The sequence below is a fragment of the Manis javanica genome, chromosome 11 (assembly GCF_040802235.1).
Source record: "Manis javanica isolate MJ-LG chromosome 11, MJ_LKY, whole genome shotgun sequence".
NCBI classification, from domain to species: domain Eukaryota; kingdom Metazoa; phylum Chordata; class Mammalia; order Pholidota; family Manidae; genus Manis; species Manis javanica.
Genome location: NC_133166.1, coordinates 3,584,990 through 3,610,009, shown reverse-complemented (window position 1 = coordinate 3,610,009; position 25,020 = coordinate 3,584,990). Strand labels below are relative to the sequence as shown.

The following is a 25,020-nucleotide window of genomic DNA, read 5'->3' as shown; positions in this document are numbered from 1 at the left end:
AGATTAATTATTGTTCTGAGACTTAAAGGCCCATTCCTCAGGAGTTCAAATTTCAGTATAAGTGCCTGTCTACTATACACATCTTAACATTATCAGCTCCTGGGAGGGAATGTCTGTCACTCAGGTTTGTTAGCTAGAACTAGGCTCTGGTTGTTTGAAGATGGAAATGACTCTATTTTCCCAGCAATTATTTTAGAGATGTACTTAACTCTTCTCTCTTCCAATTTAGATAATGTTTTAACAGAACCCATATTCCTGTGCATTTACTGTTTACAGTGCTTTTCTGTGTTAGTATTCAAGGATTGTGGATGCTGTAATTAGAACAATTTCCTCTATAACATCAAACACTGATGTGTATGAAAGTATAGGGTAATAGATGAAGACCTTCTTTTTCTCTCTCCCTCTCTCTCTTCTCTTACCAGCTTTTTTTCAGACCAACTTCAGCCATAGAAGGTAGAATTCATGACCATGGACAGCTCCCTAATTGTCACACTACTTCTGAGGGTTGAATATATGAACCATCCAGCTGGTCATGGAGAGTCAGGACGTGTGAACTCTCTTTCTCAGTAAATGAAGTGAATTCTTTTGAATTTGTTTTGGGTTTACCACACACTAGTTCCTGATTGTTAGTCTGGAACCCTGGGAAGAACATTTTTCCAAGTTGATTTTCCTGTTTTAAATCTGAAATAGGCAAATCATTCAGGTGTTTTATTTGTGATTTTTGGTCAGGTAAGAAAAAACCATGACTTCACTTGGTGTCCTGTTCCCACTTTGTTAGAACTAGGCTGAGGTATGGAGAAATAGCAGGTTACCTTTCTAGTCCATAATCTCTTCACTCAATTCTCACTGCATATATGTGTGTGAGTCATGGATATGCAGCCTTGATGTCTGGACAGGAGAATAGAGAATCTAATTTCTCAACTTCCATAAGCCTTTTCTTTAAGGAAGAGTCCCAGCGGTAGATCCCATATAGAATACAAACCAGTTTCCCCACCAACTACTTGAAGGGTCTTGTGAAAATTTTCACTTGTCTCTTTTCTAATGTAGGTAAAGGATTAAGCTTTCACTTATAGTGAAATAAAATTGATTACATAAGATATATATATATCATATATATTCATACCTCTGCATGTACATAATCATTTGCAATTATATATATACACCCAGTATACTATTTGGTATCATTTTGAAAAATATTTTTACCATCTACAACACATGATATCAAATAGCATGGTAATTTTTTGTCTCATATGTGATGCAGCATTTTTAACAATTGCTCTATTTTTGACAAACACATTTTTCTTTAGTTAATATTATAAACAATGTTTCAGGGGGAACTGTGGAAATTGTTTTCAGAATTTTATCAATGTAATTGAATATTTCTTATAACAGCTTATTAAGAATAAATTATCTCATAAAGAATGTCATACAGTTTTCTTTATTGTCAGGGTGAACACTTTGGATATATGCTGCTAATGCTTTCCAGAAAAATTTTTACAATACCATTTTCTGAGCCTTTATTAGCATAAATCATTATTATTATTATTATTGATTAAGCCACTTTGTGAGTGTGATATGTAAAATTATCATTTTCAAGGTGTATTTTGTATCTCATTTTTCGCACTTTCAATATTAAAGGGTTTATGTGAGTCACAAACTGCAAAAAGTTCTGTTACACTCTCCAAAAGCGGAATTGCAGAGAACTTCACTTCATATTTTTGTTCCTGATTAACTCAACTGAAATAAAAGTATTTATTTTGTAGAATCACAGTAGGTGTTACCCTGGTTGACAGATGTTCTTACCTTTTTTCAGAAACAGGAGTTAATTTATGTTTGCTGTGAAGTATATTTTTGAACCTATTTATAAAGACCATCAAACCACAAAACTTAGTTGATCACCTCAGTGTGTTAAAAGAGATAAGGGTTGTAGTCATTTAAGGTTTCTGCTGATGTTTCAGTCAGTTTTGATCTGTAGGATACACTGAGATATTTATTTGACAATATTGTTCTATCTCATTTTTGACAATTTTTGTTATAGCTCATAAATACACTGATACCAATTTTACATTTTTCTTAAGTTCATATTAAGCTGTTATTTTCCTCCATTTTTTCTCTTTTTAGAAGAAATAGAATACTTACCATTTATTTTCCTAAGCCTGACATACAGCAGAAATGGGCACGGAGAACTGCTCTTCTGGGGCAGAGTTCCTTCTTCTTGGACTAACTGATGCCCCTGAGCTGAGAGCCTCTCTCTTTGTGTTGTTCCTTCTGATCTATGGAGTCACAGTTTTGGGCAACCTGGGCATGATTGCACTGATTCAGGTCAGCTCCGGACTTCACACTCCCATGTACTTTTTCCTCAGCCATTTGTCCTTTGTGGATTTTTGCTACTCCACAATCATCGTGCCAAAGATGTTGTCCAATATCTTCACTAAAGACAAAGCCATCTCCTTTCTGGAATGCATGGTGCAATTCTACTTATTTTGTACCTATATTGTGGCTGAGGTGTTCCTGCTGGCTGTGATGGCCTATGACCGCTTTGTGGCCATCTGTAACCCACTGCTGTACATGGTCACCATGTCCCGGCATCTCTGTGTGGGGCTGGTGTTTGGTTGTTACCTGTGTGGGATGGTGTGTTCTCTGATTCACTTGTGCTTAGGCCTCCAGATCACCTCCTATAGATCAAATGTGATTAACCACTTCTTTTGCGATCTACTCCCCCTCTTGTCTCTTGCTTGCTCTGATGTGTCTCTGAATGAACTGGTCATATACATTGTTACCACTAGCAATGAGATCATCACCATCACGATCATCTTCACGTCCTACTTGTTTATTCTCATCACCATCCTGAGGATGCGCTCTGCCCAGGGAAGGCGCAAAGCCTTCTCCACCTGTGCCTCCCACTTCACAGCCATCGCTGTCTTCCATGGAACAATCCTTTTCATGTATTGCCGGCCCAGTTCTGGCAACAGTATGGATACTGACAAAGTGACCACTGTGTTCTACACAATCATGATTCCCATGCTGAACCCCCTGATCTACAGCCTGAGGAACAAGGATGTGAAAGGAGCCCTCAAGAAAGTGTTGAGATCAAAATTAGCTTTAGACAAATTATTTTCTTAGGTCGACTCAGAGACCCTCAATGAGAGGTTTGTTTTGGTTAGATGTGAATGAAAAGTTAATTAAGGAACGATTTTATGAGCTTGGGGACTATGGATGCTTTTTTATTTTCCACTTACCTATCTTATTAAGTCATATGTTATCCCTTTCAATGACAGTGAAAATGTGTCTGCTTTCTTTGCTGCCCTTCTCCAATCTTTAATTGCTTTGAATCAGTTTTGAGAGCTGTGGTGTTAGACTTGATTCTTGGTGTAGATACATCAACATATTTCTAACAGTGCACACAGAAAGCCATATATTTTTGTCATTTTCTCAGTATGCAGCCACTTGTATTAAATAGACTTCCTTTTCTTTACATGGAATAAGTACACATTTGTTTATATTCTGTGTTTTTCATGAAAATTTAGAGTGAATTTACTCATGTTTCAAACTATGCATTGATTCTTAATCATTTTGGTCATTTCCATTTTTTTTTTTTTTTTTTTTTTAAATTTGTAATTTCCTGTTTTTTAATGTTTGTAAATAATTTTTTTTTTTTTTTTTAAATTTGTAATTTCCTGTTTTTTAATGTTTGTAAATAATTTTTTTTTTTTTTTTTTTTTTTTTTTGAGAGGGCATCTCTCATATTTATTGATCAAATGGTTGTTAACAACAATAAAATTCAGTATAGGGGGGTCAATGCTCAATGTACAATCATTAATCCATCTCAAGCCTAATTCTCGTCAGTCTCCAATCTTCTGAAGCATAACGAATAAGTTCTTACATGGTGAACGAATTCTTACATAGTGAATAAGTTCTTACATGGTGAACAGTACAAGGGCAGTCATCACAGAAACTTTCGGTTTTGACCACGCATTATGAATTGTAAACAATCAGGTCAAATATGAATATTAGTTTGATTTTTATACTTGATTTATATGTGGATCCCACATTTCTCCCTTTATTATTATTACTATTTTTATTTTTAATAAAATGCTGAAGTGGTAGGTAGATGCAAGATAAAGGTAGAAAACATAGTTTAGTGTTGTAAGAGAGTAATTGTAGATGATCAGAACTTAATCACACTTTTAAGCAATCTCTTTCTAAATAAGGTGGCATTTATAGATTCCAAGGATTAGAGTGTGTTCTATATTTAGAATCATTTTAAAGCTTAGTACATCCACCTTTTGAGAGTCAGATCATAATTTACCTTTCCTATGTTCCCACAGTGTGAACACTTCCCACTTTCTTAAGATTACATTTCATGTTTATTACTGCCTATATGTTTACTGGATTCTCCCATTTATATGCAATGTATTTAGGTACTCGTTGCTTTAGTGATGTAGGAAGAACCCTTGACTTGAGATTAAATACCTGGGTCCAGGTTCAGACCTTAATGAGTGACTTTGAGGAGGATGCTTAAACTTTCTTAACCTCAGGTCTCTTAAATATAAACTGGGGATAGGCTGTCAGCCTCGAAGTTATCATTGGACTTAACGATAATAATGAAACTGCAAGAACCTGGCCCATGAAATGTACTCTCCTTAATGTTTCTTGAAAATAAATCTTCGAGGGCAGGGGTCATATAGAAATACCCCAGCATCCCTGGCCAAGACAGCTAGCTACTCATTACTTGAGTACTTGATAAAATTCTTAATGCCCAGTTAAAGTTGACCCCATTTCCTCTGTTTTGTACCTAGAACTGATACACGTATTCACAGAGTAAATGTATTTATTGAATAAAGGCTCTCTGATTTATTCTAGACTTTTATGGCCAGAATTCCATTTGAACACGGATATACATATATCATGTACCAGAATTATGAACTTCATTTTTAATTGGTTTTCCTCTTACCTGTTGACTTTCAAGGTCTATTTCTTGGCAGTTTGATATTATTGCTTCTTTCCAGGTTTTTCCACCATCCTATCACATACAATATTCTGAGCGTTTTTTGATAAATTCCTTTGAGTTGAATCAATTAGAAAACTAAATCAATTAGAGAACGAATATCATAATCCAATTTCATATATCAAAATGTACTATTTTGGTTCCAAATATATTTATTTTTGTGACATCCTCACGATGTAGAAGAACACATTACACCATTTTCTTTTGCGCTTAATCAACGTCTAAGTAGAACTGTTTAATTGCTCCCAGATCTTTTCCCTCTGGGATGTGGTGTCTGAGTGTGTGTTCTTGGATCTGATGTAGATCAGCAAGCCAGTCTCAGAAGCCTCAAAACGAAATATCAAAGGGTTTGCGTTTGCTGAGGATCCACAGCCTTCCTGAGGTTTTCTTGTATGGACACAGAAGGCCTGTCCAAATGGCTTATGGACCATGGGACAAGTTTTTCATCTTTAACTGTCACAACTTATTTTCCAGTGACATACGAATTGATGCTGATAGCAGTGTAGTAAGAAGACAAACGAAAGAAGATCTGGTGAGTGTTCTTACCATAATCCTAGGATGTTAGAGGTGGATAGGATTTTAAGGGCTCATCTTCTTACAGCCACTTATGTTACACACAGGAAGCTGACATTTTGAGAATAAATATGCCTAGAATAATACAGGTTTTAAATCTTGAAGGCCTTACCAACAAAAAATCATAACAGCAACAAAGAAGCACATTTAATACATGATACTCTTAAGACAATCCTCGGTGCTATCGGACTCTGATTAGGAATCTAAATAGAAACACAGTTCTCGAAAGGTATTGTTTCTTTTTAAAAGTTGAGCACACTTAAATGTAAATTGAGATCAAATGCATGCCGTTATATATATTCTATTGTATGGTAGTGCATTAATAGCAACAGTTATTAATAGGCAAGTACAGTATTGGGATGGGGTTAAGGGATTGGCTTTCAGGGACTAGAGAGAAGTTTATAAGGCTCAATACAGAGAACTTCCTGCAGGAATATATATTTTGATGAACCATTTTAGAAACATCCGTTTTCCTTCTCACCTGTCCATTGTATAGAAGAACAGAATTTTGGCTCCTCTTTGGAAACTTCTTTATGTTTTGTTGCTTGTATATATTTCTCCTTCTACCATTCCATTTGGCCTCATATTTCATTTTTGAATCCTGCAAATTTCATTCAGCCTTAAAACATGTAACATCCTTGAAAGATTATTACAAGTAAATTTTCTGTATATAAATTGATTTCTTCACTACCTTTATTTCTGTGATTGGAAATAAGGGGTTTAGAAGAGAACAACTGCAGCTAAGATGTGGTTGTTCCCTATGGCTGAGACCAATTTTATTTGAACTTTAGCCATAAAGATGAACATCTCTTTCTGATGCCTACTTTTTAACAGTCATTCTTCCTACTTATTGACAGAGAGGATGGGATAACCAATACTTCCACCACTCTTCCCTTACCAGCAGGGCAGTAAAAAACAAATCCCAACGTGGCTGGGCAGAAAGCTACACACATGAGCTGAGGCTTAGAGCTGCCACTGGAACCAGGCAGCCTGGGTGAGCGGGCTCTGAAGTGGATGCAGATGGATCCTGAAGATGCCATTCCATGCCATGATGCTGTAAACAATAAAATGCCTTCTTTGAGGTGCAGGGGTTCTGTCCCTGGGAGGGAGATAGTTGGCTAAAATCACAGAGCTATGGAGTAATGATATTATAAAGACTCGAACTCAGGTCTGTCTCACTACATAGCCTAGTTCTTATCTTAAACTCTCTTATCTTTAATCATTTCCTCAAAATAAATAGAAAATAAGAACAAAAACAAAAATCCCTGGTGTCCTGACCATCTGTAAAGGCTATGAAATTAGTCTGCAAAAGAAAAGGTAAAGGAAAAAAAAAGGAACTTTTTTTTTCGTTTCACAAAGATGTGAAAACTGGCCAGGAAGCCAATTCTACATAGCATGAATGTGTTTAATTTTCATAGTCTGAAAATATTTAATATATTTTTAATAAGTTACATTGAGTTGGATGAGGATTGGATATTCATTGAGAGATCCTGATAGGTGACATATTCTATGAATGATGCATAAACTAATTTGAGATTATAAAGAAAATACTTTTTTACAGAAAGTAAAATATTTTTCTTAAAATTCTGTTCACTAAGCAGTATAAAACAAATAGCTTGTTGAAAATTGCATGTGCTTAATGTATTTTTTTCATTCTTATGATTTGTGAAGTACATAATACTTAGCACATTTTACACTTTAAAGAGATTTTGAAATTAGGGAAGAGGAACTGAACAAAAAACTTACATAACCAAATACTCTACTTCTGGCCAAAATAAGCTTCCTTTCTTGTAAACAATTAAAGCAAAATGAAAACCTTGAGAACCTGAAATTATGTTGTTTTTTATAACTGGTTAAATACTAATTGTTTAGAGTTAAGAACATATATCTCCACTGTGTTATTGAAATAAATTTTAGCATTACCTAACATCCAGACTTTCTATGATGATATCAAGTTCTAAATATGATTCCAGTTTATTTCAGATACAGAAAACAATCTAAATTGTTACAAATGGAATACTAATGTAAATATTACTTTGCTTTTTTATTTTTTCCCCTTTGAACATATATTTTTGTAAGTAGTAAAAAATTGAACATGTTAGTTTTGTCTTCTTTTCATTTTAACTAGTATGGCATGAACACAGGAAGGGAGAAGGAATCCTCTTTTCCACTGGCCTTTGGTGAACATCTACATCCTTATTGCCAACACCCCAGGGTGCGGTTTCTGTGCAGTTACTAGCACCGTATCTGTTCCCCACAGTGACGGCAGGAAGGGCCGATGTGGATAAATTGAGAGGCGCTGATCGTAGGGACGCCCACTGATGTATTGGGGCAGGATGTTGAGGAACCGAAGATGGGAGAAGTTCTGTATGAAATGATCCCTGGCCTGAGACTTACTTAGGTATGCCAAAGAGAGGGGCCCAGGAGGATTTCATCCAAGAGGAGCATACTAGAATAATATAAAGTTCTCCTTTTTGGTGCACTTACAAAAGTTCAGTTTTGCAACGGTTTTGCAAAGACACTCATTCTTGATTCAACCAGCCACTTTGAATGGCACTGTGGAGCTGAGCATTTCAAGTAGGAGAGTAGAAATTTTCATAGGATAGGAAATTGCCTTGCGTGTATGAAACCTTGAGTTAAAGCAGGAGATTTTTATTTTTTCTCTTATTTCTGCTTGTATACTTCTAACTTTATGATGGAACATTTACAGGGTGATATTAGTACACAGGAAGTATAGGTACACAGCCTAATTAAACCCACTAACACTCGTTTATTGTGCAAGATTATGAAATTCAGTAGTTAAAAAAGGCTGGAGCCATTATGACAGTTAAGTTGAACTGACATCGGGAGGGGTGTTCTGCTCATGACATCTCCTTCGGGCATACCTGTGAACAGGGTGATGCACGTATGAACTTAAAAAACAGCAATGCAAAACAATCATTTCCCTTTCTTAGCTTAGATAGAAGATCAAGGTCAACATTACTCCCTACACTCCATTCAGACACATATATAAGAAATGAGAAATATCCAGAAAGTTATACTGGTGAGACCATGTAACAGGACCTGAACGTGAGCTCTCAGAATCTTGACATAAACGCTTTTGGGTAAGGACACTGTTTCACCCAGAACTTAATTTAATGCTCATTGCTTTTTTTAGGGCACCTTTCACATCCTTATTCCTCAAGCTGTAGATCAGAGGGTTCAGCATAGGGATGACAACTGTGTAGAAAACAGAGGCCACTTTGTCCGTGTCCATGGAGTAACTGGAGCTGGGTCGGAAATACATGAACAGCAGTGTGCCGTGGAATATGGCCACAGCGGTTAAGTGGGAGGCACATGTAGAGAAGGCTTTGCGTCTCCCCTCAGCTGAGGTCATTCTCAGGATGGTAGTTAGGATGTAGCTGTAGGACAGGAGGACAGTCATGATGCTGAGCCCCACAACACAGCTACTGAAAATGAACAAAAGAATCTCATTGATGGAGGTGTCTGAGGAAGAGAGGGCTAGCAACGGTGGGACGTCACAGAAAAAGTGGTTGATGATGTTGGAGTTACAGAATAACAATCGAAATGTATAACAGGTGTGGATTGCCGAGTCGACCAACCCTTCCATGTACACAATGGCCACGAGCTGGATACAGAGTCTCCTGGGCATGGCCACTGTATAAAGAAGTGGGTTGCAAATGGCTACATAACGGTCATAAGCCATGACTGCCAACAGGAGACATTCCACATCTGCAAAGGCACAAAAGAAATACATTTGAATGGCACATAAGTTATATGGAATCCTCTTCTGCTCAGATAAGAAATCAGCCAGCATCTTGGGAGAGACAGTGGAGGAGTAGCAGACATCACAGAAAGACAGATTGCTCAGGAAATAGTACATGGGCGAGTGGAGTCTGGGGTCCACCTTGACCAGCAGGATCATCCCTAGGTTGGCAACCACGGTTATGCCATAAACCAGCAGGAAGAGCACAAAGAGCCCCTGCTGCACGTCCTGTCTGCCAGAGAGACCCCGGAATATGAAGTCAGTGACCCCAGTGCAGTTGTCAGCAGCCATCGCTCGGGTCCGGAAATCCCTGGTTGTGAAAGATGGAAAAGGAAGGGCTGGATTTATATCATCTTACTATCTTAATAGTCAAACTGCTGGAACTCTCTATTTTTAATTAAGTATAAGAAGAGATAATTCTGTATTATTTGAAGTAAACTGACTCTCCTGGAAATATATGCCATTTTATGTAAATTGATCAAGTGATAATGATAATAATACTGCTTACATTTGTAAGGTAATGTACCGAGTTTCTAGTAAATATTTATCCAAATGAAATCATGCTATTTCCCTACCGCCTATGTAGAATCTATGCTACTTCTGTATTATTGATTAAAAAATTGATGTTCACAGAGTTGATACAATTGTTCTGATAATTAATTTGTTCATTTAATACATGATTTCTGACAGGATTTTTTTTTAACTTTGCAGAAATGTGTTCTGTCTTATATACTTAAGAGAAGCACACATAAGTGAGAAATGCAGGTGATGAAGATTTTCCTTTGTTTTTACCTCATCAATCAAAATAGTGGAACAGGCAGAGTGATGGCAGTCTTTGGCCTCTATTCTGACCCCACTTCCCATAAACCCTCAGGTCCTATCCAGTCCTGTTGAAGAAGGCAGGGCGATAGTCTGTGATTCAAGACCCAGTGCAGCATGGAGGTGGCGGCTGCTGGATAATAGGGTGGATGGGTCTCTGTGAACCATATATTGATCATGCTCCCCTATGACAGTTACTGTTACTTAGAAGAGATTAGGAGAAACAACTCGGACCTAACTTTAAGGATACTGGCAACACAGGAGACAGACAGGCACGAATGGCAGTATGGTTCATTGTACAAGTCCTTATGCCCTAATCTACTAGAGTCCACAGACCAGGTGTGTAAGACACATGATGAAAGCACACATGCACCCACAGTCGCACACCCCAGGGACAGTCACGACTCAGCTGGCCCCCCCCCCCACCAATTACCTAGGAATTATAATATTGTCTCATAGATTTCTTTGATCCTGACTTCCTTTGAATATCTCTGAATTATGCCTCCCTTTGTTTTAAGAGTTGGAGTGCTTGTGTGGCCAATTGAATTCTATTTCCCACTATTGTATTTTACCCAATTATACTGTATATAATATATCTGCTCTCTGCTGTTCTTTGAGAATATAAGTGGATTAGAACATAAATGAAAAAAGAACACCTGAATAATAATCTAGTGATTAATTTTCCTGTCTCCAAACTCTTGACTTGAACTCAGTTAATTATATCTAATATTGTCTCACAGATTTCTTTGATCCCAACTTCGCTTGAATCTCTCTGAATTATGTCTCCTTTTGGTTTAAAAGAGTTGTTCTTGAGGGGACAATTGAATTCTGTGTCCCATTGTATTCCATTCAGACCAATTATGTAGTACATAATACTCCATATGACCTCTTCTCTGAGATGTAAGTATGTTAGAAGGTAGATGAAAAAAATAAAATCTGAGTAATGATGTAGTGAAAATTTTTCATCTCTCCAAACCCTTGACTTGAACTAAGTTGAATATATGTCTTTGTAGATACTTCTTTAAAGAAATGAAAGTATTTTTTAAAATGATTAAAAAATATCAGACCACCTTCACAGTCCATACTTGTTCTATTCCCTGCTATCTTGATTGTAGGTATCTTTTTTATTAAAGTATCATTGATACATAATCTTATGAAGGTTTCACATGAACCACATTGTGGTTTCAACATTCACTCATACTAATCAAGTCCTCTCTGCCTCATTGCAGTCACTGTTTATCTGTGTAATAAAATGCTATGCAGTCATTACTTGTGATTGTATTTTTAAAAAAGAGATCGAAAAAAGTGATTAAAATAAAATTTTGTGTAATTTTTCATGCCATCCTTTGGTTTTATGCTTTCAGTCAAAACAGGTTAAAAGATAAGAAAGCCTAAAATATAAATCAGGAAAACAACAAAAATCATAGTACCTGAATCCCAACTTTTGACTTGTTTTCTGCGTGCAGTTCTGTCTGCAGGAGATACTCTGCTCCTGGCTGCCCTGTGTTATATAACCATCTCTGTGCCTGGCCCCTGGTGTTGAACACATGTTCTCTCAGGAATAAGCAACAGCTCTAATGATGTTTATCCACAAATTTCATGCAGGTAGGGTGATGGACAGAGAAAGACACACCCTTCTTAAAAACGTTCCTTTTGTCTTTGTCCCTCTTTGCCAATATTACATAGATTGTCCTCTACTTGTAATGGTGTTAGGTCTGGATAAACCCATTGTAAGTTGAAAATGTCCTAAGTTGAAAATTCATTAAATCCACCTGTCCTACCGACTGGCATGGCTCAACCTAGTCTAATGTAGCCTAACTTAACCACGTTGGAGCACGCACAGGATCCTATGGTTGGGTAAAATCAGCTAATACAAAGCCTATGTTATAATCAAGCACTGGCTATCTCATGTGGTTTACTTAATACTTCAGTGGAAGTGAAAAACAGAATGGTGTGTGGGTGCAGAAGGGGAGTAAGTGCATTGGCTTTTAAACCTCGTGGCCACACAGCTGCCTGGGAGCTGAGCCCGGGACTGCTGCCCTGCATCGAAGAGGACATCATACTGTATTGCGAGCCTGGGAAAAGTTCTACATTCATAATGGGAAGTATGGCTTTACTAATGAATATTGCTTTCACACCAAGATAGAGTGGAAAAGTCCTAAAAATCCTGTGCATTTTTAGCAATAGTAAATGACTCCAGTCAATGATCTTTCCTCATTTCCAGTTCCCTTATCCCTATACAGGCATTGCATTTTAATTCCATAATTTGCACACAAATACATACCCATGCACACTCATGCACACTTAGACATATACATAGACACAATATCACAGTAGCCACATTCATAAAGTTAAGATTTTTGTAAAAACAGTAAAATACTGACCACAGTCACACTGCCTTGGGAAAACTATTTTATTGTCTGTATTATTAAGTTCTTAATGTTTCAACAAAAATGACATTACAATAATTGTAAGCTATGTGTGTGTATATAAAGGTAAATATTATAAATAAAAAGAAGCATTATCTTCTATATCTTTACATTAAAATATTTAATTTATCCTCTGATAATGGCCACCTGACTTAAATCCTATACACCATAAAATTTCTGGCAGGAGTAACATTATACAGACATAATTTATCACAACCAGGTGTTTCTTTAAAATTTTGTTAAGAATGGGCCTTTAAGTGCAGGAGATTTTTCTTTAAATAAAGGTAATTTTGTCCTTTTACTATAGGCAGATGTTTTAGAACATCTCATTATCAGCACATATTATCATATGCTTCATATATTACATGCCCTGAGCTGTCTCTAACAACGTCATTGTATAATACAGAAATCAAAACCTGGAGATGTAGATTCTAGAGTCTCATTGACATTAAATTTCATTGAATCCCTAGAAATTGATCATAATAGATTCTTGAATATATTGAAATGTAACTGACTGTCTTAAAAGATAACTCTCTTAATACTCTTAAGAATGTTGTGGTGGGTTTATGCTAAAGTGATATTTGAAATTCACAAATTAATGACCCATAGACTCTTGCAATCATGAGAGAACTGGGAAATCATTCAAGCCCCACTTCTCAACCCAGGCAGGAATCCCACCATGACTGAGGGCACAAAGGTTACCACATTGGGAGGGAATTGGTTTTACGTATATCAGTGGGACACTTGGACAATTTAATACTGGAGTGAAGAGAAGCAATGAGAGGGTGGCTACAGTGCACAGCTCCAGGAAGCCAATAGAAAATATGGAAATTAGTGTCCTTTGATGTTGGACGACCTTGCAGCTTTGGGGGATGATCTTAGTATTGTTCATTTATGAGCAATATTTGATTGTGTGTGTGAATTATTGGTATAGACTTACAAGCTTAAGCTGCTATGCGGATGAATGTCCCAAGAAAATGTACAATAATATGCACATTAGCTGTATATCTTGAGTCTCAAGGTGTACAGTTTAATGGCCAGAAAACCTGCAAATGCCAAATTAGTATAAACAAAAAATTAAAAATTTAGATGTACAAGGTGTATACCAGTTCATGCATTCCAGGATTTCAGGTCTGCATTTCTTCCAAACCTCACTTGGAGTAACAGAAACATAAGTTTTGCAGGTTTTTTTGTTTACTTGTTTGTTTTTATGCAGTTTTTTCTTACCTTCTATAAACCTAAAAGACTCTCCAGGAAAAATTCAATGAAATTAAAAATTTTTTTAACTTTTTGAAAAGTGATTTTAGTGACAATGCTTTATGTCTTAATGTAGTTTTTTTCTGTGTGATGATCCCAGTACTAATACACCAAATTCTTCCTGTGGGAAATAATCTTGAAACATCTAAGTGATTGGCAGTAAGTTTCCAACAGGTAAACTCAAGAAAATTATGTATTCATGTTATCATTCTTTTCTCTCTGGTGCACAGTTGGAGGAGGCAGAATCATCCTTGCTCACCTCATTCAGGTCCTTTTCCCCTCAGGTGCCTCCCTGCCTCCAGGGAGGCCAAATCTCCTCAGGATGCACTCTGTCTAGGCAGAAGCCAATTGTACCTTCCTAAGCATGGCTGCCCCTCTAGAGCATGGATCAAATCCCACTGCCCATTAAATCTGAGCATGGGTGACAAAATATTGCTGAAAATTGCATAATCTGTATTAATTCCCAAAGTAATTTGTGTGTTAGTAGGGAATGGCTTTATTAATCATGGTGGGTAAGGGAAAGAGAAGGTAGAATGTGAAATATCATAGAAAAGTGAAAAAAAATCTGTATCTACATGGCTTTCCTGGTATCACTGAAGTCCCTCAACGTAACACAAGTAGGCATCTGTCTACTTCTAAATTTTGTCATTCAGAAAACTTTTCTGGCCCTGAGGTATGGTCCATAATCAAATAAATTTTGTTTTATATTTTTCAAGCACTGTGTAGAAGTGAAACCATTCAGTTTGTATCCTTAAGTCTGGATTCTGTCTCTCAGGGTCATGTATGTGAGATTCCTCTGTGCTGTTGCACGGGGCGATAGTTCATTCCTTCTCTCTGCTGTGTAGCAACCGAGTGAACAAACACAGGTCAGGTTATTGTCAGATTCCAGTAATACTACTGTGATCATCTTTGTAAAAACTTTGGGTGTACATATTCACTTGGTTCTATAGGATATAAAACTAGGAATGGGATTTGGGGGCCAGCTATACTAGATACCACACAGTTTTCCATAGTCAGACATCAACTCTGATTCCTACTGTCTGTGTGCGAGAGCTGTAGCTGTCCCACACCCACATAAGTACTTGATTTGAATATTGTGAATAGTTTCCATTTTGGCTATTTCTTAGATGAGTTAGGATACTGCATTCAGGTTTTAATTTTTCTTTGTCTGAATACTAATAAAGTTGTATAATCACTTACACGAAGTGTCTATTAAAGTCTGAATGCAGAATGGGAGGCCAGGCAAAGTGCTGTGTTGAAAGGCACTTGGTCCTCCAGAGCCCACACTCTCTAGCTGACATCATCACTGCCATTAAGCTCATGTCAGCCTAGAGACAACACAGGTCTTCTGAATGAAGATGAAGCCATTATATGTTGTTGGAGAGGAAGAATTTTCGTCTACCTCTCAAGGCTCTTCCAGCTGTTCTAAAGATCAAATTGACATGAGACAGATTAATAGAAAAAAAAGTTTTTTATTACATATGTACAGAGGCCCAGTAATGCAATTTAGACCCAATGCAATGACCACTACAGGCAGTTTTTATACCTTTTAGACAAATCTGTGAGGAATTGACATGACAAAGAAAACAGGTTTGGGAGCTTCAGTTAGTAAGGAATTGTAAACAGCAGGGGTATTAAATTAAATGAACTGAACTGACCAAAATCTTTTGATGTTTTCTCTAGTTCTGCAGAATCCCAGTGTGGACAATGGTCAGTTCAGACCATTCGCCTACATTCCTATTTAAGTAAAAAATCTACTACAAGATACTCCCAGTAAGGGATAGTTCAGCTGTTAGAGTAGGTAGATAGCTCCACATAAGCAGGGAGAGGGAGCCTTTGGTCTAATGGTCTGATGTTTGCTTACATTCTACACACCTGTGCAAGCTATTGCATGGCATATGGCATGGGATATGGCATGGGAATATAGACAGCAGACCAACCAAAACTGGGTAGTTACAACATGGAGGAGAAACTGACCCAAACTTCATCCCGGAATCCACTCACAGAGTAAAAATCATGCCCCTTCATCATTAGCATAGTGAAAAGTCACACCTCCCTGCACCATGAAAGCTCCATTGGGAACCAAATATAGTAAAAAATCCCTCTGCCCAATGTGAGGGTGCAGGAAGCCTAAACTCCAGGGAGACCCCGCCTGTTACCTTTGAAACCCAATCTCACTAAGTGAATATTCATCTGCCTTCATGTAAAAATGGCTCCCTATCATTCCCTTGGGGCGACTGCCTCAGGCCTGCCTGTGCCCCAACACTCCTTCATGTACTTTCTCCTTTCTTTAAACTCCAACTCTCCAGGTAAACTCTTAATGCTTTTTTCTGCATCCATTCTTGAATTCTTTCTCACAATGAGACCAAGGACCTGTTTCTGGTACCACAACATCCAATTGTATAAATCCAGAAAAATAAAACCTATACAATTAGTCAAATTGCTTTCTTTCATTTTTAAACATACACTTATTCAGTCTAAGATATGTCATTTATTGAGTTTATAATTTCATTCTCATTAGTTCATGCTCATTAGACATGGCGACAGGGGTCAATATGCAGACCAAATTAATTTTTCTGTTATATTACTGTCATATGTCATGTGAAAGGAAGATGGCATGTTTATAATTTCTAAATTAATAGCAAGCCACTGACTCTCTGATTTGCTTGAACTGTAAATTATTTCAATGTTCCTTGTCATGTTGCTACTCATAAGAAAGAAGAGTAACAAGAAAAGAGTATGGGCGAATTGAGAAAATATGGTACAGCTGGAAACCCTTCAGACTCCTTTTCAATGAATTTTTTCCCCATCACCATGTTTTCCTGTTATCCATCACAATGTCCCCAAAATACCACCTTCAAAAGCATAGGACTCTCTGTGGGGTTTATGAAAATTCTCTTACTAAGGAGATTTATAATCACTTAAAAGGTATAGTTCTAATAGATAATTAAAAATATCATAATATCTTACCTTAACTGATATAATTAAGGAGTCTTATGTAGTCCTCCAATTATATAGCCATATCCGTGTTTACTTAAGACAAGTACATCAAGAAAGTACAGAGATGAATGTATTTTACTACTACTTAGGTTTGCTGTCAATATGAAATGTTTTCACTCAAAGGCATTTTACAATGGTACTTAGATAGCTTCAGATATTGAATGACTTTTAGTTTATGTTATTGTAGGAAACATTCAAAAATGCCCTTGATTCTTATATTGTCCTGCAAATGCACATCCATGTCCCTGTATCTGAACAAGCCACTTCTTTGATCATCAGCAAATGAGACCACAACCAAGGTGAATTGTCAAATATCTTGTAAACATCTAGGTAAGAGCTCTTCAGTTTAATTCTTTTTCAAGTAATTTATGTTGTTGCATTTAAGTTTCCATTACCTCTAACATCTAACCCCCCCACTTTATGTACCTACATTTGGGATACGAAGAATGTATTTAAGGCACATACTCAACTCTCGGTGTTTTTTTTTTTTTCTTTGCCTCGGGAGAAAGCATTCAGTTAAAATTAACTTTTTTTGGTTTACTTGTTTACTCAGATGCTATGCTGGTACTTGGGTAAAGAGATAATCCTTTAGCAGAGAGTTCATTAGGCCATATTAAAGTTATTTAATGATTTAGGAAATAATTATAGATTCAACAATGTTCTGAGGTCAGAGTGGGGTGTGAACCAAATTTAGAGAGTGATGGAGGGATAAAAAATCTCTTTGAAGGAAGTGACAGTGTGAATTGCAGCAACTATAACATAGCCACATGGGTTTTCTTTAAGCTCCATGACAATGGCATGGTCCTACCCACCTATTGATCTGCATAGAATGCTTTCTTTACCTACTTGCATCTCTCAGTTAATTCCTATGTATCTTTTAGATACCAGATTTGTCTCCATTTTCAGGAAGAGCTTTTAACTTCCTTCACTATATTTGGACAATTTGCTTTAGGTTTGTAATGCTCAGCCTTTTTACATTATGACATTATAGTTTATTATAAATAATTTGAGTTATTATTTAATTAATATTTGTCACTTCCATTAGATAAGACTCATTAGTATAAAAACTACTGGATTCACTATGAAATACAAAACACATAATAGCTATTTAGAAAACTAACATTTAGAAAATTGATTTAATGCAAAAATGAAAAATAGATGAAACAAATTTGGCAAACTAAGCTAAGAAACTTTCCACAAATAGGGAGTACCAAATATTAATTCTAGACATAAAATGAAGCATGGAATATTTAGGAAATAACACATTTTGATATGGCTGGAATATAGAGTAAATACTTACTGGATCATACCACATTAGTTAAAACAATTTTGATTTTCATGAACTATGTGTAAGATTGGGAGACAAATCACATAACTTTTCAATCTTTTCAATGGAACCACTTTTTGTTTTTAAGTTTTGTCAGTGCCTCTTTCACATCCTTGTTCCGTAGGCTGTAAATCAGCGGGTTAAGCATGGGAATCACAAGAGTGTAAAACACTGAGGTCATTTTGTCTTGATCTAGGGAGTAGGAAGAACTCGGCCGGAAATACATGAAGAGCAGGGTTCCCTGGAAAATTGCAACAGCAGTTAAGTGGGAGGTGCAGGTGGAGAAAGCTTTGAGCCTCCCCTCAGCAGAGTGGATCTTTATCACTGCTAGGATGATATAACAATAAGACACAAAAAGTCCAGAAAGAGTAATCAGTTCAATGAAACTAAAAATGATGAATATCACTAGCTCATTAACCTTTGTATCTGAGCAAGAGAGCAATAGGAGAGGTGGGACATCGCAGAAGAAATGGTTAATCTCATTTGACCCACAGAAACATAAGCGGAATGTTAGTGTCGTGTGTATCAGAGCATCGGCCATCCCCACCGTGTAAACCCCAGCCATGAGCAGGGAGCACACTGTGCTGGACATGTTGACTGTATAGAGCAAGGGGTTGCTAATGGCCTTGTACCGATCAAAGGCCATCACCGCCAGCAGCAGATACTCACAGTCCACAAACATACAGACAATCAAGAATTGCAGAGCACAGCCATAGAAGGGAATTGACTTGTTCTTGGCAATGAAGCCTACTAGCATCCTGGGTCCAACTGCAGTAGAATAGCAGAGGTCACTGAAGGAAAGATGACTCAGGAAAAAATACATTGGCATGTGCAGCCTGGAATCCATTCTAATTAAGATGATCATCCCAAGGTTTGCCACAAGAATAATGAAATAAACAATTAGAAACGTGGTAAACAGGGTCACTTGGATTCCAGGGTTATTACTAATTCCCAAGAGAAGGAATTCATTCAAGGAGGAACAATTTCCCCCCTCCATTCTTCTTTATTCTTCTAAAATGCTTCAGAAATGATCAAGAAACAGTAGACCAAAATTTTAACTTTTCATGACACTCAGAAAAATACAATCTGTAAGTCAGAAAGGATTTATTTCAGTACATTATATCTTTATCCACAGAAAATAGCCCAGATAAGTTTACTGTAATGTTGTTGACAAAATTTAAAGTAGTCTGGGATAGGATTTAGAGAAAGTTTAATTCTCAATTTAGATACCACGCATCTTGTATGTGACTGTGTGCACCTTCACTGCTTCATCTCACCTATCAATCATAAACCGAAATCTCATTATATCAAACATACTATGAAAGTAACATGTAAATTAAGGACAGCTGGAATATACGTGATGTTTGAAAAATAAATATCTAGTAGAGCATAAAATTGATTAGATTTGCTGAGTTCAAAATCATGGTTCTTTTAAGACTGTGCATAAATTCAGACACAATGAACATATCTCTAATTTAAAAATAATGCTTGATATAATGGTATTGTTTTTGGATTTATTTTTTTAGTATTTATCAAGACACTAGATATATTTTAATAAACTTTTCTCTATAAATATATTACTGCCTTAGCACATTATTATTACTTACCTGATGGAGTGGTCTGGTGCCAAAGAAATGCTAAAAACAAGTGAAAACAACAGAATTTAACACATACATTCCTATTTTTAAACCTTTGTAGTTTAAACCTGGATTACTCATTAAAAATAGAAATGTGAGCAAGAACAATAAATATATCTTTGAAATATAAATTTGTGTTTGTATGTATATGTCTGTGTGTGTGTGTGTGTTAGGTGTGCACATGTATCTGTGTCTCTGTGTTAATATGTGAGAATTGGAATATGGGTGATGTTCTGACTTTGTTTTAGAATTCAGTAAATATGGGATTTAAGTTACACAAATTAGCATTTGTGTTGTGATATCTTAATGTAGGAAAAATGGAAATTTTATGACTAGGGTTCTCACCTGATTTTAATATCACCCACTGTGTATATACAGGAGCTTGCTGGCATACACCTTGGCAGAAAACTTTATGGCTGATAGAGATACCAGTGAGCTGTCAGTATTTGCTGGGGGAGGGGTGGAGAGGAAACTCACAATCTCCTGGATGTAATTGGTCAGGCATCTTCCAGTCACCAGAGAGACACACCCACAGAGTTCCACCCAGTGCTAGGAAGCAGAGAGGGAAGGCCCACAGCCCCTGCTGGGGAGCAGAGGGAGTGGAGAGGGGGCCAACAGTGGAGGCAGTGGCTGGGGAGCAGAGACTAGAGCCAGGGCCAGAGACTGAGATGGGCAGATGGGAGTATAGCGCTCAACCTACTTTCTTGAGAATAAAGCTTGATATGAGCTCCTTTCTACCCCCAGTATTCTGTTGTTTTTAGTCTGTCTGAATTCATAGTGAACTAGTCTGGAGTGTGGAACCCCCTCCTCCTGAAGCAACACTCAACCATTACTGGTTTAAAAAACTGGAAGAAAATCTTAAATTTGCACATACCCTTTCATAATGATTTAAAGAAGAGCATTTTTCTTCTTAATTTTGGTTAAGATATCAGTAAAACTACTTACCAGAGAATCACAATGAATCTAATTCATGCTACTTTATAAGTCATATAATATTTTGCCATTAAATTGCAGAATACTAATTAAAGGAAGTTAAGTAATATTCATTAAAAAATTTTTAAATATTTGATAGCTCATTTTTCCAAATGTTAGTTCTTTTATTCTTCACTCTTTATATTTGGCAACTCAGAAACCTACCTGTGATGAGAAAGTCTTTCTTTGCTTGTCTCCGGTAGCTGAACAATGCAGATAGACCACGTTTTATTTTTACTTAGTGACATTTGGGACTTAAATCTCTAAAGTCTCTGCTCTCACACTTATGTATTATGCAAACGTGATTGATTAGATATCGAGTTCTGCATTTTCCCCAGTGAACATTACAAAAACTTTAACAAAGGTCAAGCTTAGCTTTTCATACCTACACCAAAATTGATCAATATTAGAAGGTAAAATGATTTTTACACTGTGGTTCATTGCTACCATGAGTCTATACTATCTTCTTCCAGTCAAATCAGACTGGAAACTATCTGATGAAACTCAGATAGACCCTGCATTTAATTATGCTTTTAAAAATTTATTTTGTTATCATTAATCTACAGTTACATGAAGAACATTATGTTTACTAGGATCTCCCCTACCCCAAGTCCCCCCTTAAACCCCACTACAGTCACCTTCCATCAGCATAGTAAGATGCTGTAGAATCACCACTTGTCTTCTCTGTGCTGCACAGCCCTCTCCTTTCCCCCATCCCCCACATTATACATGCTAATCATAATACCCCCTTTCTTCTTCCCCATCCTTATCCCTCCCTACCCTCCCATTCTCCCCAGTCTTTTTCCCTTTGGTAACTGTTAGTCCCTTCTTGGGTTCTGTGATTCTGCTGCTGTTTTGTTCCTTCAGTTTTTCTTTTGTTCTTATACTCCACAGATGAGTAAAATCATTTGGTATTTGTTTTTCTCCACTTGGCTTATTTCACTGAGCATAATACCCTCTAGCTCCATCCATGTTGTTGCAAATGGTAGGATTTGTGTTCTTCTTATGGCTGAATAATATTCCATTGTATATATGTACCACATCTTCTTTATCCATTCATCTACTGATGGACACTTAGGTTGGTTCCATTTCTTGGCTATTGGAAATAGTGCTGTGATAAACATAGGGGTGCATATGTCTTTTTCAAACTTGGAACCTATATTCTTAGGGTAAATTCCTAGGAGTGGATTTCTTGGGTCAAATGGTAAGTCTATTTTGAGCATTTTGAGGAACCTCCATATTGCTTTCCACAATGGTTGAACTAATTTACATTCCCACCAGCAGTGTAGGAGGGTTCCCCTTTCTTTGCAACCTCACCAACATTTGTTGTTGTTTGTCTTTTGGATGGTGGCCATCCTTAGTGGTGTGGTGATATCTCATTGTGGTTTTAATTTGCATTTCTCTGATAACTAGCAATGTGGAGCATCTTTTCATGTGTCTGTTGGCCATCTGAATTTCTTCTTTGGAGAACTGTCTGTTCAGCTCCTCTGCCCATTTTTTAATTGGCTTATTTGCTTTTTGTTTGTTGAGTTACTTGAGCTCTTTATATATTTTGTATGTCAAGCCTTTATCGGATCTGTCATTTACGAAAATATTCTACCGTACTGTAGGGTACCTTTTTGTTCTATTGATCGTGTCCTTTGCTGTACAGAAGCTTTTCAGCTTGATATAGTCCCACTTGTTCATTTTTGGTTTTGTTTTCCTTAACTCACTTAGTATGCTGTTATAAACACAATCTAAAGGTTCTTTTCTATTTCTCCTCCTTTTTCTTCCTCCTTCATTCTTTATATATTAGGTATCAGATTCTATATTTTTTCTCTATCCCTTGATTGGCTTTGGGGATAGTCAATTTAATTTTGCATTTGCCTTGCAATCAGCTGCTCCACCCTCCCTACTGTGATTATACTACCTCTGGTGACAGCTATCCAACCCTAGGAACACTTCCCTCTATAGCAGTCCCTCCAAAATAGACTGCAGAGATGGTTTGTGGGAGGTAAACTCTCTCAGCTTTTGCTTATCTGCAAATTGTTTAATCCTTCTTTCAAATTTAAATGATAATCTCACTGGATAAAGCAATCTTGGTTCCAGGTCCTTCTGCTTCATGGCATTAAATACATCATGCCACTCCCTTCTGGCCTGTAAGGTTTCTTCTGAGAAGTCTGATGTTAGTCTGATGGGCTTTCCTTTGTATGTGATCTTATTTCTGCCTCTGGCTGCTTTTAACAGTCTGTCCTTATCCTTGAGCTTTCCCATTTTAATTACTATGTGTCTTGCTGTTGTCTTCCTTGGGTCACTTGTGTTGGGGGATCTGTGGATCTCCATGGCCTGAGAGACTATCTCCTTCCCCAGATTGGGAAAGTTTTCAGCAACTACCTCCTCAAAGACACTTTCTATCCCTTTCTCTCTCTCTTCTTCTTCTGGTATCCCTATAATGCGAATATTGTTCCGCTTGGGTTGGTCATCACACAGTTCTCTCAATATTCTTTCATTTTTAGAGATCCTTCTTTCTCTTTGTGCCTCAGCTTCTTTGTATTCCTCTTCTCTAGTTTCTATTTCATTTATTGTCCCCTCCACCGTATCCAACCTGCTTTTAATACCCTCCATCGTGCTCTTGCTCTTCAATGATTGGATCTCCGACCTGAATTCATTCCTGAGTTCTTGGATGTCTTTCCATACCTCCATTAGAATGTTGATGATTTTTATTTTGAACTCCCTTTCAGGAAGAGTCATGAGGTCCGTATCATTTAAATCTTTCTTGGGAATTGTATTAACAATTTTACTCTGGACAAGGTTCCTTTGGCGTTTCATGTTTGTATATTGCACTCTCTAGTGTCCAGAAGCTGTAGTCTCTGGAGCTGCTCAGCCCCTGAAGCAATTTCGGGGGTCTCAGGGGAGTGGTACAGGTGCCTGGGGGGAGGAAATAGCTGTTCCCCGCCTCCCGGCTGCTGTGCCTGTCTCCACTGCCTGAGCCAGTGGGCTGAGCACACAGGTATGTTTTTGTCCCAGAGCAGCCAGATATGGATCCCTGCTTTCCACAAGCAGCTGGAATCCCAGTCTCCCCAGGAACTTGCCTGTATTAACTTTCCAACCCGGTAGTCATGCGAGTCTCATGAATGCACTGTGAAGTGTAGATTTGTGCTCCCAGAGCAGATCTCCGGAGCTAAGTATTCAGCAGTCTCAGGCCTTCCACTCCCTCCCTCTTCCGTTTCTCTTCCTCCCGCTGGTGAGCTGGGGTGGGGAAGTCGCTTTGGTCCCATGGAGCCACAGCTCCGGTATGTTACCCCATTTGGTGAGGTCTGCTCTTTTCTCCAGGTGTGTGCAGTCTGACGCTGTCCTCTCTCCTGCTGCTGTCTCAGGACTAGTTGCGCCAATTTAATCGTCCAACTGTGTCCAGTTTCAGGAGGAAGCCCCTGTCTCTCCCCTCATGCCGCCATCTTTAATCTGCTCTGCATTTAATTATTTTTATCTCAATTTTTATTTATTCTGTTTTAATAAATTTGCTTAATAAAATATATGATTTTATTTAATTTATTAGTTATGCTTAATTATTTTTATTCTGTTTCTTTCACTTCTGAGACAATCTCCTTCACCTTCTCACTTACACATGTGACAATTCTTCTATGGTTATATTGAATACTCTTTTCTTCATTAAGCCTATGTGGTTTCATTCCTCCAACCAGATTTCAATTATTTTATGACTACATATCATCCACTATACTTAAAACATTTTTTCTTGAATTATCTTTATTTCATTTATATGTGTGTTTTTTACTACACTGTAAGTTCCTTAGAAGTAATAGGAGTGTTTGGCTAATTTCTTTATATCCTGTAACCCTAACACCAGGACTTGCACAGGTAATATTTAATTTTATATACAATCTTAAATATTTTCAGTTGTTAGACTGGTGGGTGATTGACACATTGAATAAATAAGTTTTGGAAACTGTTTCAACTAATATAGATCATACATGCATGTGTAAATGGAGGAAAGAAAAACAAGGTTCTAGAGATTCAAGATGGTGGCATGAGAGATAAGATGGAGAATTCATCCCGAAACCACAAATAGTGTGAAAATATAGTTAATTGATACAACTAATCCTAAAACAGCAAAAAGAAAGAAGGCTGAACCAGACTGCATACAGACCTCATGAACAGAGCAGAACTCACGAAACAGGGTAACATCCGAAAGCCTTAATCACACAGACCCAGACCCTTCCTCCACCCCAGCTCAC

At 37.3% G+C, this 25,020-nt stretch overlaps 3 protein-coding genes across 3 annotated transcripts; 1 reads left to right on the top strand and 2 right to left on the bottom strand.

The window, feature by feature from the left end:
• Positions 1-2,172: 2,172 nt before the first annotated feature.
• Positions 2,173-3,123, top strand: LOC108386028 (olfactory receptor 5L1-like). Its single transcript, XM_037011069.2, has one exon. The coding sequence runs from the start codon at positions 2,173-2,175 to the stop codon at positions 3,121-3,123; it is 951 nt and encodes a 316-aa protein (XP_036866964.2).
• Positions 3,124-3,708: 585 nt separating this feature from the next.
• LOC118971157 (olfactory receptor-like protein OLF2) lies at positions 3,709-9,638 on the bottom strand. Its single transcript, XM_073215649.1, has 2 exons — positions 8,723-9,638; positions 3,709-3,878 (listed from the first exon to the last, which is right to left on the bottom strand). The coding sequence occupies exons 1-2, from the start codon at positions 9,636-9,638 to the stop codon at positions 3,817-3,819; spliced, it is 978 nt and encodes a 325-aa protein (XP_073071750.1). The 3' UTR covers positions 3,709-3,816.
• Positions 9,639-18,240: 8,602 nt separating this feature from the next.
• LOC108389190 (olfactory receptor-like protein OLF2) lies at positions 18,241-23,392 on the bottom strand. Its single transcript, XM_037011746.2, has 2 exons — positions 23,373-23,392; positions 18,241-19,180 (listed from the first exon to the last, which is right to left on the bottom strand). The coding sequence occupies exons 1-2, from the start codon at positions 23,390-23,392 to the stop codon at positions 18,241-18,243; spliced, it is 960 nt and encodes a 319-aa protein (XP_036867641.2).
• Positions 23,393-25,020: the final 1,628 nt, after the last annotated feature.

Excerpts from the sequence above, each read along its gene's own strand:
- LOC108386028 (XM_037011069.2), top strand. The coding sequence starts at position 2,173 with ATGGGCACGGAGAACTGCTCTTCTGGGGCAGAGTTCCTTCTTCTTGGA.
- LOC108389190 (XM_037011746.2), bottom strand. The coding sequence starts at position 23,392 with ATGGAGGGTATTAAAAGCAG. Across the intron at positions 19,181-23,372 it reads ATGGAGGGTATTAAAAGCAG|AAGAATGGAGGGGGGAAATT; the intron begins GTTGGATACGGT and ends AGAAGAATAAAG.
- LOC118971157 (XM_073215649.1), bottom strand. The coding sequence starts at position 9,638 with ATGGCTGCTGACAACTGCACTGGGGTCACTGACTTCATATTCCGGGGT. Across the intron at positions 3,879-8,722 it reads TGCCCTAAAAAAAGCAATGA|AACTTATTCGTTATGCTTCA; the intron begins GCATTAAATTAA and ends TCACCATGTAAG.